Raw genomic sequence first — 14,830 nt, 5'->3', positions numbered from 1 at the left:
AGCAAATTATGAAAATAATATTGGTAGCCCCGTCTATTTTTAAATAACAAGGCTAAACACAGAAGACAGACAGTCAAAACCCCGAGACCCCTGAGGCAGACCAGACTCTGACGTAGCCTAAACGTTTGACATCAACGTCATAGATGGTCAACGTTCTATCGCCTTTATGACGTGCCCCTATGAACCTAAAGTTACTGGAATATTTATCCAAACATTACCATTTCCTCTGAACCCCGATACGAGTGTAACACTGTTAAGCGTCTACCCGTCAGATAGAGAAACTAGGCTACTGCAATATCTTCACAATCTTCAAATGGTGAATAAGTAACTTAGGCTAAGGCAAATGTGTTTATTTGTGTGTATGAATCGTGGGTGTCTAACTAGTTTCTCTCAGTTTGAGTGAGAAAAAGGCTGCAGTATGGTTATGGTTATGGTTATGGTTATGGTTATGGTTATTTAGCAGACGCCTTTATCCAAAGTACAAGGCTGCATTACAATAAGGCAGGCCTATCATTAATGTATTATCCTAAAAAAATCCAAGACTGTCTCATTTTGAATTTTCTGTCAACAGTTCATTTTCGATGTTCATGCAGTTAGGTTAAAGTGGAGGGTTAGTAATCTTTGGTCATTCTCAACCACCTTGCATCGGTGTATTTGTTTCAGTCAATTTTTGGAGGAAAACAGCTGAGAGATCAAATTTAGTTGATAAACTTACTGTATATTGCTGTAGGAGCTCATTATGAACTAATTTTTAATCTCTCCCATTTACACAGGTTCACATTATGGAAGCCGTTAAGAGCTTCGTTCCCTGCCTGAGCAACTGAGCTGAGACCCCAGCCAGGTCCCAGGACATGGGGAACACGGTGAGCTGTTGCTGCCGTGCAAATCCTGGGGACCGCCAGGAGGAGGAGCAGCGGTCACGACATGAGGGCAGTCAGAGCCAACAGACCTCTGTCGAAGTATTGGAGGGTGGCTCAGTGACACCACGCACTACTAGTGCAGATAGGTAAGACAGAGAACAATTGTACGCCTGTGATGTTCTACTTGTATGGCCATCAGTCAGCACAGTGCTCTACTTAAAAGGCATAGATGAGGATAAAAATCAAGGATCAGCTGTTCATACCTGCAGTTGTATCCAAAACCTATTTTTCTATATTTATCAAACTATATCCTACTTTGCAGCTTTGACTCACCATTGTTCACCAATGAGGAGGGCACTAGCCAGTCAAGACTAGACCTGCCACTAGAGATCTTGCAACAGCTGAAGCCTAGTGCATCCACACTTGCCACCAACATCCATGTGGAGGCAGCTTCTGCTGTGTACAAGAGTAAACTCCGATATCAAGAGGAGTTAGCTGCTGCAGGGCTGGTGTCGGAAGTTTTGACCACGAGTAAACTCCTATATCAACAGGAGGTAGCTGCTGCAGGGCTGGTGTCGGAAGTTTTGACAGAGAGCAAACTCCGATATCAACAGGAGGTAGCTGCTGCAGGGCTGGTGTCGGAAGTTTTGACCGAGAGCAAACTCCGATATCAACAGGAGTTAGCTGCAGCAGGGCTGGTGTCGGAAGTTTTGACAGAGAGCAAACTCCGATATCAACAGGAGTTAGCTGCTGCAGGGCTGGTGTCGGAAGTTTTGACCGAGAGCAAACTCCGATATCAACAGGAGTTAGCTGCTGCAGGGCTGGTGTCGGAAGTTTTGACCGAGAGTAAACTCCGATATCAACAGGAGGTAGCTGCTTCAGGGCTGGTGTCGGAAGTTTTGACCGAGAGCAAACTCCGATATCAACAGGAGGTAGCTGCTGCAGGGCTGGTGTCAGCCCAACTGGATAAGAATGTGCAGTCAAAGGGTGCTCCCTTTGCAAAGCTGTACACAGGTTTTCATTTCATGGAGAGGCCGGAGTCCTTGGGTTGCTCTCTCAAGGTCCGTAAGATGCCGCTGCTGATGACGCCAATTAAGGAGACACTTTCTGAGCTTCATCAGCTTGTTGCAAGCCTAAATGGTTCTGCACATGATTCAGCCAAGGACATGAAGCTCAGAGAGGAGCTTTGCCATGGTGAAAGAATGAACATCCTCTCCTCATTTAAAACCGATGAAGCTGGATTGGCTGAGATTAGGTAAGTGGCACCTACTGATATCATTTCAGACAATAATCAGTTTACCTTGGTAAGTTTTAGTGAGATGCATCTCCTTATTAACACTCATCTTTCATCTGTTTGTGTACAGAGACTCTGCCCCCCACGTGGTGTTTGGCCTGAGCGCGGCATCTTCGCTGGGCAACCTGGTGGAGCCAAAAGACACCTCAGTGAGATCCCCGATTTCCAAGCAGGACAAGCTACGCTTGGAGGCGAAGAGTTTACCCCCTACACAGGTCATCAAATGGCTTGTGTTAATGGAGAGGCCATTGTCCCTGGGCCCCATCACCTTACCAGCTGTAAAGCTGGAGAACCGGCTGGTTCAGAATCCGTCGACTGAGGTGGTGGTGAATGACGCTCCAAAGGGGCAGTCAACCTCTCCCTACAGTGAGGAGGGTCTGTATAATGGTGAGGTGGTGATTGAGAATGTGTTGGAGATGCAAGATCTCATGGAAAGGACCAGCAAATGATCTTAAATACAAGGATACAAGGATGTTTATTTGTCACATGTACTGTATATGATTACTGATGTAAAGAATGCACTGAAATTGTCAATTGTGAATGATTGCTGTACTGATATATTTTCTTGACATTTACATTTGTCAGTAAAAGTCTCTTGTCACTCCTCTCAATACAGTTCCAGAGCAGGACCAGGACCAATACAGCTTTGGGCCGCCCGTGGACATTTCTGTTTACAGTGAGAGTGAATGGAAAGGGCAGACCATCAAGAGCATCGTCATCAGAAAAGTTCGTTTTTACGCTTGCATTTTCACTGTTCACAAGTTTAATGAGAGAGGTCTGCGGGGACAGATTCTTCAGTCCTGCTCTCGCAATTTTTTGCCATTTTTTGTCCCGCTCCTGCCTGCATCTGTTCCATATGCAGGAGGGGTCTGCACAGGACTCCCGGGGGCAGTGCAGACCTCTACCATGAAGCTTATTATTAATCCTCATTCACTGTTTCTCTGTGTGGGCTATTCTCCAGGGCTACGCTGTGCTCTCCCAGTGCTTTGGATTCCTCCGGCGGGTCAAAGCAGACAACTACTGTGCCCTGCGAGCCTCCCTCTACCAGGCGCTGATGCACACTAACAAACTTCCTTACTGGCTGCAGCAGAAGAGCATCTTATTGGTATGCCCATCTTCTCTACCCTAGGCTGCACATTGTTGGGAGAGTTACCATGGTCTCATCCAGAATGGACTGCAGTGTCTCCCAAGAAATTTAACTATGTTTTTCTTTGTTTTGAAAAGCGGTGGGATCTATTCATTTTCAAGTGGAGAAAATTATGAGAAAATGTGATTCACTGTTAACCACAATCATTTGTTTCTATCATAGTAGAGCAAGGTTTAATCAGGACCTTCAATGTTTCAAACATTTCACTTTTGTGACACCCATTGTCCTAGATCCCTGAACAGCTTGAGTCTCGGTATGGTCTGATTAAAGGCTGGCTGTTCCCTGACACATGCAAGCATACAGGTGGGATCGACAAGTCTGTGGGTCTGCTGAAATGCTATCTGCGCCTCCTCCAGAATTGGGTACAAATATTATTTGTATACTGTTGCAGTGGTTAGATATTGTGTTACCTGTAGCAATATTTTAATCTTGGTTAACATTTTATTTTTCCATATCAGTCAGTATTGCAAGGCACACATTCGGTTTGCTGAGATTCTGTATTAATGTTCACGTCTCTACAGTGGCATGCGGCGGCAGCCTCCCCTGGGGTCGAAGGTCGCAGGAGTGTGTGTGAGCAGCTGTTTCAGGGCGGAGAAGACGAGTTCGGTGTCATAGAGGCACTCAAGCTACTCATGCTAGCCCATGCCGTGGACTTGCATGCAGCCAAACAGAGGGGCGACAACGTGCCAATCTTCTGCTGGTTGCTATTCGCCCGCGATACCTCCTCGTCCCCACGCTCATACCTTGCCAACCACCTGAGTCAGGTTGGCTTCAGTAGAGGCATGGAGCAGGTGAGAGGGGTCAGGGAGACTGTTGTTGTTGTTGTTGTTGCTGTCCCATTGATTGGCAGATTGAATATTCTATCAAAGGTTTCTTTTGTAACATGGTTTACTAATGTCTGAATTCTTCAATTCTCCATTATAGGTAGACATGTTTCTCCTGAGTTGCGCAATGCGCTTGACCATCAAGGTCTACCGCCTGCACATGGCTGAAACAGAGGAGTTCATCTCATTTTACCCAGATGACAGCATTCAGGACGGGCACTGTGTCTGCCTGGCAACCGAGGACGACCGCCATTATAACGTGGCATTTGGCAACCCTGTCTATGCCGAAGAGGACCTCTCTGAAGAATATGACTGATTGGCCAACCAGCTATTCTGCTGCTGCTTGATTGTTGACTCAAGTGATCAACGTCCAATCATGGCCAATTCAGGATACAATTTCTCACATTTCAAACTTACCCTACTAAATAAATTATCTCAGCATCATATTTATGACTGTATTGTGAATTCTTTGTCTGTAAGATTTCCTTTGGAAGATGTAGACAAGGTATAGCTCATTGTTGACTATGCACAGCAATGATAACTGTAATGAAGGGATTTTAAAGACTTCAGTGGATCCCCACATGTCTCATACCCTTTTGTAAACATCAGCTGAGCGGCAAAGCAAATACAGCAAATACAAAACAAGTGCCAGCCCTATCAATGTGAAAGTATGCTGTTATATCTGAATGTAAATGTTTTATAATGTATTGGTATACTAAAATACACTGACAACACATAGACCTAAATACTTTACTATGAGTATACAATTCAATGGTTTCTACAACCCCTTTTCCCCCAAAAAATGAGCTGGTGTGCAAAGAAGAAATTAATTTGATTATTTGCAAATGAAGTAGAACCATATTTAATTCAAATAAAAAGTAAAGCTGTGGGTAACCCTTAAGTCATAAATAGTGTTTTTTTTACTACAAATCCCAGTCATCCCAGACATGACCGGTAACATGAACTATTGTTCATTGTATTGTTTGTATTGTTAGCATGCTGTGTGACATGGATGTCAAATCAAGGTGAATGGACATAGAATGGAGTGAATTCACCCATCACATGACATAATGAAAGACCTAGGGCAGGATATTGTGATTCGGTCCATCCTTGTGTGTGTGTGTGTGTGTGTTCAAATGTTAGAGAGTAAAAAAGTTTTTTCAAAGTAGAGAATATCACTGCACACTGGTCAGGCCTAATATAAAGCGAAATGTTCGCATTGTTCACTCCTAATAACCATTTAATACTAGACTAGTGCATGATAAAGATTCTAATATTAGAATATTAGAGTGCAGTGATAAAAAAAATATTATGCTACTGCACTTCATCAGCACCTAGGATCTACAAGTGGCTAGCGCACATAGATCTTCATATCTGTTTCTATACATGCTTGATGCTTATGATGGATGTCTTGGGTAGGTAGGTCATGATTCCTGTCCAGCACCACTTCGCCTGCGGTACTGTAGGTAGATGTGGTAGGCCTGTAGCCTACAGTAATCATTATGCATAGCCTACTCAAAGTTGCTCAACGTCGTTCTAACACCTCATAATTGGTCAACATTCGGATAGCTTTATGATTAATTAACTCGGAGAGCCTTTATGCCTGCAACTCTAATAACGTGTTCATTAAAACATTAAGACTGTGAAGTGCTGATAAGCATCTAAGCATTGGAGAGACTTGTCGTTAATTTCCGGAGACAATCTTCATATCGTGAACAGGTAGGCTAGGCGAAATGCCTCTCAATTGACACGATCTCATCCAACAGCTTGCTGCCTGCTGTGTTGGCTATAGGCCTGCAGTTGTGAGGAGAAACGACGTAGCAGATGCCTTGTTCGTTATTTGATTTGATTATAAGACAAACGTCAAGAGTCAAGACTACTGCTTAATTAGGCTACCTCAGCCAGGAGGTTATGTTTTCATCGGGGTTTGTTTGTTGGTTTAGTTTGTCTGTTTGTTGGCAAGATAACTCAAAGAGTTATGGATTTCGATGAAATTGTCAGGGAAGGTCTGAAATGACCCAAGGGAGAAACGACTAAATTTGGGAGTGATCCGTATTCTGGATGCAGTAGAGTGGGCGGTTACAGTATGTTAGGTTTGCGCTCTGAGTGCTTTTCTAGGCTACACTGTGGCCTAGGCTCCACTCTAATGGGACAAGACGTGTCTTTCGGATGGAACTGCCCCTCACATCATTTCTCCACTGCTATGTAGCAGTTAGACAGAGGAGGAGAAAATGATTAAGCAAAATGGTCTTTTTACAAATGTTATGTCAGCAAAAAAAAATTGCTTTTACGAGTTGCACCAAATCAGTCAGATGTTGAGGCTGAAGCAAATTATGAAAATAATATTGGTAGCCCCGTCTATTTTTAAATAACAAGGCTAAACACAGAAGACAGACAGTCAAAACCCCGAGACCCCTGAGGCAGACCAGACTCTGACGTAGCCTAAACGTTTGACATCAACGTCATAGATGGTCAACGTTCTATCGCCTTTATGACGTGCCCCTATGAACCTAAAGTTACTGGAATATTTATCCAAACATTACCATTTCCTCTGAACCCCGATACGAGTGTAACACTGTTAAGCGTCTACCCGTCAGATAGAGAAACTAGGCTACTGCAATATCTTCACAATCTTCAAATGGTGAATAAGTAACTTAGGCTAAGGCAAATGTGTTTATTTGTGTGTATGAATCGTGGGTGTCTAACTAGTTTCTCTCAGTTTGAGTGAGAAAAAGGCTGCAGTATGGTTATGGTTATGGTTATGGTTATGGTTATGGTTATTTAGCAGACGCCTTTATCCAAAGTACAAGGCTGCATTACAATAAGGCAGGCCTATCATTAATGTATTATCCTAAAAAAATCCAAGACTGTCTCATTTTGAATTTTCTGTCAACAGTTCATTTTCGATGTTCATGCAGTTAGGTTAAAGTGGAGGGTTAGTAATCTTTGGTCATTCTCAACCACCTTGCATCGGTGTATTTGTTTCAGTCAATTTTTGGAGGAAAACAGCTGAGAGATCAAATTTAGTTGATAAACTTACTGTATATTGCTGTAGGAGCTCATTATGAACTAATTTTTAATCTCTCCCATTTACACAGGTTCACATTATGGAAGCCGTTAAGAGCTTCGTTCCCTGCCTGAGCAACTGAGCTGAGACCCCAGCCAGGTCCCAGGACATGGGGAACACGGTGAGCTGTTGCTGCCGTGCAAATCCTGGGGACCGCCAGGAGGAGGAGCAGCGGTCACGACATGAGGGCAGTCAGAGCCAACAGACCTCTGTCGAAGTATTGGAGGGTGGCTCAGTGACACCACGCACTACTAGTGCAGATAGGTAAGACAGAGAACAATTGTACGCCTGTGATGTTCTACTTGTATGGCCATCAGTCAGCACAGTGCTCTACTTAAAAGGCATAGATGAGGATAAAAATCAAGGATCAGCTGTTCATACCTGCAGTTGTATCCAAAACCTATTTTTCTATATTTATCAAACTATATCCTACTTTGCAGCTTTGACTCACCATTGTTCACCAATGAGGAGGGCACTAGCCAGTCAAGACTAGACCTGCCACTAGAGATCTTGCAACAGCTGAAGCCTAGTGCATCCACACTTGCCACCAACATCCATGTGGAGGCAGCTTCTGCTGTGTACAAGAGTAAACTCCGATATCAAGAGGAGTTAGCTGCTGCAGGGCTGGTGTCGGAAGTTTTGACCACGAGTAAACTCCTATATCAACAGGAGGTAGCTGCTGCAGGGCTGGTGTCGGAAGTTTTGACAGAGAGCAAACTCCGATATCAACAGGAGGTAGCTGCTGCAGGGCTGGTGTCGGAAGTTTTGACCGAGAGCAAACTCCGATATCAACAGGAGTTAGCTGCAGCAGGGCTGGTGTCGGAAGTTTTGACAGAGAGCAAACTCCGATATCAACAGGAGTTAGCTGCTGCAGGGCTGGTGTCGGAAGTTTTGACCGAGAGCAAACTCCGATATCAACAGGAGTTAGCTGCTGCAGGGCTGGTGTCGGAAGTTTTGACCGAGAGTAAACTCCGATATCAACAGGAGGTAGCTGCTTCAGGGCTGGTGTCGGAAGTTTTGACCGAGAGCAAACTCCGATATCAACAGGAGGTAGCTGCTGCAGGGCTGGTGTCAGCCCAACTGGATAAGAATGTGCAGTCAAAGGGTGCTCCCTTTGCAAAGCTGTACACAGGTTTTCATTTCATGGAGAGGCCGGAGTCCTTGGGTTGCTCTCTCAAGGTCCGTAAGATGCCGCTGCTGATGACGCCAATTAAGGAGACACTTTCTGAGCTTCATCAGCTTGTTGCAAGCCTAAATGGTTCTGCACATGATTCAGCCAAGGACATGAAGCTCAGAGAGGAGCTTTGCCATGGTGAAAGAATGAACATCCTCTCCTCATTTAAAACCGATGAAGCTGGATTGGCTGAGATTAGGTAAGTGGCACCTACTGATATCATTTCAGACAATAATCAGTTTACCTTGGTAAGTTTTAGTGAGATGCATCTCCTTATTAACACTCATCTTTCATCTGTTTGTGTACAGAGACTCTGCCCCCCACGTGGTGTTTGGCCTGAGCGCGGCATCTTCGCTGGGCAACCTGGTGGAGCCAAAAGACACCTCAGTGAGATCCCCGATTTCCAAGCAGGACAAGCTACGCTTGGAGGCGAAGAGTTTACCCCCTACACAGGTCATCAAATGGCTTGTGTTAATGGAGAGGCCATTGTCCCTGGGCCCCATCACCTTACCAGCTGTAAAGCTGGAGAACCGGCTGGTTCAGAATCCGTCGACTGAGGTGGTGGTGAATGACGCTCCAAAGGGGCAGTCAACCTCTCCCTACAGTGAGGAGGGTCTGTATAATGGTGAGGTGGTGATTGAGAATGTGTTGGAGATGCAAGATCTCATGGAAAGGACCAGCAAATGATCTTAAATACAAGGATACAAGGATGTTTATTTGTCACATGTACTGTATATGATTACTGATGTAAAGAATGCACTGAAATTGTCAATTGTGAATGATTGCTGTACTGATATATTTTCTTGACATTTACATTTGTCAGTAAAAGTCTCTTGTCACTCCTCTCAATACAGTTCCAGATCAGGACCAGGACCAATACAGCTTTGGGCCGCCCGTGGACATTTCTGTTTACAGTGAGAGTGAATGGAAAGGGCAGACCATCAAGAGCATCGTCATCAGAAAAGTTCGTTTTTACGCTTGCATTTTCACTGTTCACAAGTTTAATGAGAGAGGTCTGCGGGGACAGATTCTTCAGTCCTGCTCTCGCAATTTTTTGCCATTTTTTGTCCCGCTCCTGCCTGCATCTGTTCCATATGCAGGAGGGGTCTGCACAGGACTCCCGGGGGCAGTGCAGACCTCTACCATGAAGCTTATTATTAATCCTCATTCACTGTTTCTCTGTGTGGGCTATTCTCCAGGGCTACGCTGTGCTCTCCCAGTGCTTTGGATTCCTCCGGCGGGTCAAAGCAGACAACTACTGTGCCCTGCGAGCCTCCCTCTACCAGGCGCTGATGCACACTAACAAACTTCCTTACTGGCTGCAGCAGAAGAGCATCTTATTGGTATGCCCATCTTCTCTACCCTAGGCTGCACATTGTTGGGAGAGTTACCATGGTCTCATCCAGAATGGACTGCAGTGTCTCCCAAGAAATTTAACTATGTTTTTCTTTGTTTTGAAAAGCGGTGGGATCTATTCATTTTCAAGTGGAGAAAATTATGAGAAAATGTGATTCACTGTTAACCACAATCATTTGTTTCTATCATAGTAGAGCAAGGTTTAATCAGGACCTTCAATGTTTCAAACATTTCACTTTTGTGACACCCATTGTCCTAGATCCCTGAACAGCTTGAGTCTCGGTATGGTCTGATTAAAGGCTGGCTGTTCCCTGACACATGCAAGCATACAGGTGGGATCGACAAGTCTGTGGGTCTGCTGAAATGCTATCTGCGCCTCCTCCAGAATTGGGTACAAATATTATTTGTATACTGTTGCAGTGGTTAGATATTGTGTTACCTGTAGCAATATTTTAATCTTGGTTAACATTTTATTTTTCCATATCAGTCAGTATTGCAAGGCACACATTCGGTTTGCTGAGATTCTGTATTAATGTTCACGTCTCTACAGTGGCATGCGGCGGCAGCCTCCCCTGGGGTCGAAGGTCGCAGGAGTGTGTGTGAGCAGCTGTTTCAGGGCGGAGAAGACGAGTTCGGTGTCATAGAGGCACTCAAGCTACTCATGCTAGCCCATGCCGTGGACTTGCATGCAGCCAAACAGAGGGGCGACAACGTGCCAATCTTCTGCTGGTTGCTATTCGCCCGCGATACCTCCTCGTCCCCACGCTCATACCTTGCCAACCACCTGAGTCAGGTTGGCTTCAGTAGAGGCATGGAGCAGGTGAGAGGGGTCAGGGAGACTGTTGTTGTTGTTGTTGTTGCTGTCCCATTGATTGGCAGATTGAATATTCTATCAAAGGTTTCTTTTGTAACATGGTTTACTAATGTCTGAATTCTTCAATTCTCCATTATAGGTAGACATGTTTCTCCTGAGTTGCGCAATGCGCTTGACCATCAAGGTCTACCGCCTGCACATGGCTGAAACAGAGGAGTTCATCTCATTTTACCCAGATGACAGCATTCAGGACGGGCACTGTGTCTGCCTGGCAACCGAGGACGACCGCCATTATAACGTGGCATTTGGCAACCCTGTCTATGCCGAAGAGGACCTCTCTGAAGAATATGACTGATTGGCCAACCAGCTATTCTGCTGCTGCTTGATTGTTGACTCAAGTGATCAACGTCCAATCATGGCCAATTCAGGATACAATTTCTCACATTTCAAACTTACCCTACTAAATAAATTATCTCAGCATCATATTTATGACTGTATTGTGAATTCTTTGTCTGTAAGATTTCCTTTGGAAGATGTAGACAAGGTATAGCTCATTGTTGACTATGCACAGCAATGATAACTGTAATGAAGGGATTTTAAAGACTTCAGTGGATCCCCACATGTCTCATACCCTTTTGTAAACATCAGCTGAGCGGCAAAGCAAATACAGCAAATACAAAACAAGTGCCAGCCCTATCAATGTGAAAGTATGCTGTTATATCTGAATGTAAATGTTTTATAATGTATTGGTATACTAAAATACACTGACAACACATAGACCTAAATACTTTACTATGAGTATACAATTCAATGGTTTCTACAACCCCTTTTCCCCCAAAAAATGAGCTGGTGTGCAAAGAAGAAATTAATTTGATTATTTGCAAATGAAGTAGAACCATATTTAATTCAAATAAAAAGTAAAGCTGTGGGTAACCCTTAAGTCATAAATAGTGTTTTTTTTTACTACAAATCCCAGTCATCCCAGACATGACCAGTAACATGAACTATTGTTCATTGTATTGTTTGTATTGTTAGCATGCTGTGTGACATGGATGTCAAATCAAGGTGAATGGACATAGAATGGAGTGAATTCACCCATCACATGACATAATGAAAGACCTAGGGCAGGATATTGTGATTCGGTCCATCCTTGTGTGTGTGTGTGTGTGTGTGTGTGTTCAAATGTTAGAGAGTAAAAAAGTTTTTTCAAAGTAGAGAATATCACTGCACACTGGTCAGGCCTAATATAAAGCGAAATGTTCGCATTGTTCACTCCTAATAACCATTTAATACTAGACTAGTGCATGATAAAGATTCTAATATTAGAATATTAGAGTGCAGTGATAAAAAAAATATTATGCTACTGCACTTCATCAGCACCTAGGATCTACAAGTGGCTAGCGCACATAGATCTTCATATCTGTTTCTATACATGCTTGATGCTTATGATGGATGTCTTGGGTAGGTAGGTCATGATTCCTGTCCAGCACCACTTCGCCTGCGGTACTGTAGGTAGATGTGGTAGGCCTGTAGCCTACAGTAATCATTATGCATAGCCTAGGGGAGAGCTGGGTCAATTGAAACGCGGGACGAAAGTAACACAGCGATTTCCTCGAAAACCATGCACATCTGAAATGTCATATGTCGTCAGTATGTTCAATACACAAGACTTACCAACCACGGAAAATCTCGTGTCATGACGTCATCGAATTCCAACGTTATCCCCGCAAACCTATTTTTGACACCGGCAAGTAAAATCTTACGTGCGGTAATTTTTTTGTGATCACAACTCGTGTTTATTGTTTCATGCAATGATCACATGACCATACGAGAGATGAATCATTACTTAAACATGTCTGAAAGTGTTAAATGTCAGCATTTTGAGGTTTAGAAGCAAAATATGTTTAAGTGTCAGTTAGCACTGTCGGGACGATTGAAACAGTTGTTTCAATCGTCCTGCACTATCAATGCAAAAAAAAAAAAAAAATTTCAAAATAAAACAGGAAGATCAATTGTGAATACCTCAACAGGGCTTACAATGGGAAATAAGTAAATTAGATGGAAATGTAGTCATCAGCATGGTATAAAATGAAGAAATGTGAGTTTAATCAAAATGTGTATCTCGACATTGACGCACATGGAAAAATATTTTTTTTGACCTACTTATATTTTTAAAAATCAGGTGAAATTTTAACCATGACAAGTACAGAAGTATGTTGTTAGGTATGTTTCATAAAAACTAGAGTAAAGTGAATGGTTTCTGTTTACAATATGCTGTTTCATTCGTCCCGCACATGTGTTTCAATTGACCCGACTGGGCGGGTCAATTGAAACAAACGACAACTTAAGTTCAAAGTTAAAAAACAACACGATCACTCAAGGTGTAAATGAAATTACACTGGTTACTAAGAGAAGACATATGTGAGTTCTTGATCATAGGACAAAATTATTTGTATCCCCTTCACCTGTTTTGAAAAAGACGTTTAACTGAAAAGTGTTTCAATTGACCCTGCTCTCCCTGCCATTTGATGGCCTGTGCAGGGGGTAAACTCTTCGCCTCCAAGTGTAGCTTATCCTGCTTGGAAATCAGGGATCTCACTGAGGTCCCCAGTTCCATCCGAAAGACACGTCTTGTCCCATTAGAGTGGAGCCTAGGCCACAGTGTAGCCTAGAAAAGCACTCAGAGCGCAAACCTAACATACTGTAACCGCCCACTCTACTGCATCCAGAATACGGATCACTCCCAAATTTAGTCGTTTCTCCCTTGGGTCATTTCAGACCTTCCCTGACAATTTCATCGAAATCCATAACTCTTTGAGTTATCTTGCCAACAAACAGACAAACTAAACCAACAAACAAACCCCGATGAAAACATAACCTCCTGGGTAATGCAGAGATTGTAAAGACTTCTGTGGATCCCCACGTGTCTCATACCCTTTTGTAAACATCAGCTGAGCCGCAAAGCAAATACAGCAAATGCAAAGCAAGTACCAGCTCTATCAACGTGAAAGGTGTACTGTTGTATGAATATAACAGTTTTACAATGTATGTATACTAAAATACAATGACAACACATAGACCTAAATGCCTAACTATAAGTATAAAATCCAATGGTTTATACAACCCCTTTTCCCAAAGAGTTGAGATGCTGTGTAAAATGTAAACAAAAAATGTTGTTATAGTCTCTATACTCTTGTAAGGTTATTGCTACTACACTGCACATATCTGTACATGTTGTTATAGTCTGCTTTTGTAAGGTTACTGCTACTACACTGATGTTGCTCATACTACTGTATAGCCATTTATATTCTGCTCTTGTAGGTTACTGCTAATACACTGCACATATTTATATTAATGTAAACCACCTGTTAACCAACTGTATACTACTCTCTACACGGCACTGTCCTGTCTCCACCACCTATCTATACTTTGTATCATATTGATTGCACTTTTCTGCTTTTTTGCACTTCTGTTTAGATGCAAACAGCATTTTGTTGTCTTTGTACTTGTACTCTGCATAACAACAACATAATAATTCAACATGTTAATGGTTGAACTTGAATTATTTTTGGAAATCACAGACTATTCATCCTCTGTGCAAAAGAGGAGAGGAACTATTCAACTATCGCTTTGGACAAAAGTGTCTGCTGAGCACTGTAACTATAGTCCAACATACAATTTGTTATAGTGCTCAGTTGAAAACACAGCACCATGAGAGTGTGGGGGCTTTAGTGCCGATCATAATAATGTTTATCATTGATGAATGATGTATTAGTCAGGGCCAGGGGTCCTCTGTTCTCCTTAACTGTAAGTTGTTTAATTGTTGAACTGTGTGTGCAGGTCTGTGGTGAAGTGCTGCCCTCTGCTGGGAGTAAGTTGTACACTGCATAACAAGTAGCTGCTAGAAGCAATATCTAGAAGAGTCAGTAGCCTATCTAGTGCAATGTACACAAATCCTCATAGCAACAACATAATATTATTTTAATGATAATTTAATGATTGAATGGTCTCCAGTCCAGCCATTTGCTTTTCTTCATAACAGTAGCCTAACTACAGTACAATAACTGTTAGGCCTAACTTATTCACATTATATTTATTTTAGGCCTACTTGTCTACTAAAAAGTATGACGCTCATCCTTTGTTCTTAATGTACCAGCTACCCATGGCACTCACACAGCTTTGACAGATTTCGTTCATCATTCTGTCTTTTGGACTTTTATTATGATGGTAAAGGCGTGGAGGAAGAGGTGAGGAAGTGGGTGGTTACCATGGTGGTGACCCGACCGTGGAAGAA

The 14,830-nt window shown here is 43.0% G+C and overlaps 3 protein-coding genes across 5 annotated transcripts; all 3 read left to right on the top strand.

Moving 5' to 3' along the window:
- Positions 1-781: 781 nt before the first annotated feature.
- On the top strand, positions 782-2,603 carry LOC134092546 (uncharacterized). The gene is made up of 3 exons (XM_062545466.1): positions 782-1,006; positions 1,183-2,115; positions 2,225-2,603. Exons 1-3 carry the CDS (start codon positions 852-854, stop codon positions 2,601-2,603), a joined length of 1,467 nt encoding a protein of 488 aa, XP_062401450.1. The 5' UTR covers positions 782-851.
- A 37-nt stretch (positions 2,604-2,640) lies between these two features.
- LOC134092130 (ubiquitin thioesterase otulin-like) lies at positions 2,641-5,001 on the top strand. Its single transcript, XM_062544927.1, has 6 exons — positions 2,641-2,647; positions 2,771-2,880; positions 3,116-3,259; positions 3,532-3,663; positions 3,823-4,092; positions 4,226-5,001. Exons 1-6 carry the CDS (start codon positions 2,641-2,643, stop codon positions 4,439-4,441), a joined length of 879 nt encoding a protein of 292 aa, XP_062400911.1. The 3' UTR covers positions 4,442-5,001.
- Positions 5,002-7,248: 2,247 nt separating this feature from the next.
- Positions 7,249-11,452, top strand: LOC134092511 (uncharacterized). Of its 3 annotated transcripts, none has more exons than XM_062545409.1 (8): positions 7,249-7,456; positions 7,633-8,565; positions 8,675-8,970; positions 9,221-9,330; positions 9,566-9,709; positions 9,982-10,113; positions 10,273-10,542; positions 10,676-11,452. In XM_062545409.1, exons 1-8 carry the CDS (start codon positions 7,302-7,304, stop codon positions 10,889-10,891), a joined length of 2,256 nt encoding a protein of 751 aa, XP_062401393.1. In that variant the 5' UTR covers positions 7,249-7,301; the 3' UTR covers positions 10,892-11,452. The 3 variants fall into 3 exon arrangements, with proteins under 3 accessions (XP_062401393.1, XP_062401392.1, XP_062401391.1); XM_062545408.1 differs by having other exon boundaries at positions 8,675-8,979; XM_062545407.1 differs by having other exon boundaries at positions 7,250-7,456; positions 8,675-8,991.
- Positions 11,453-14,830: the final 3,378 nt, after the last annotated feature.

This window comes from Sardina pilchardus, chromosome 9 (assembly GCF_963854185.1).
Source record: "Sardina pilchardus chromosome 9, fSarPil1.1, whole genome shotgun sequence".
In the NCBI taxonomy this organism is placed as follows: domain Eukaryota; kingdom Metazoa; phylum Chordata; class Actinopteri; order Clupeiformes; family Clupeidae; genus Sardina; species Sardina pilchardus.
Note: the sequence above shows the minus strand (reverse complement) of the source record. Positions and strands in the feature narration are given on the sequence as shown.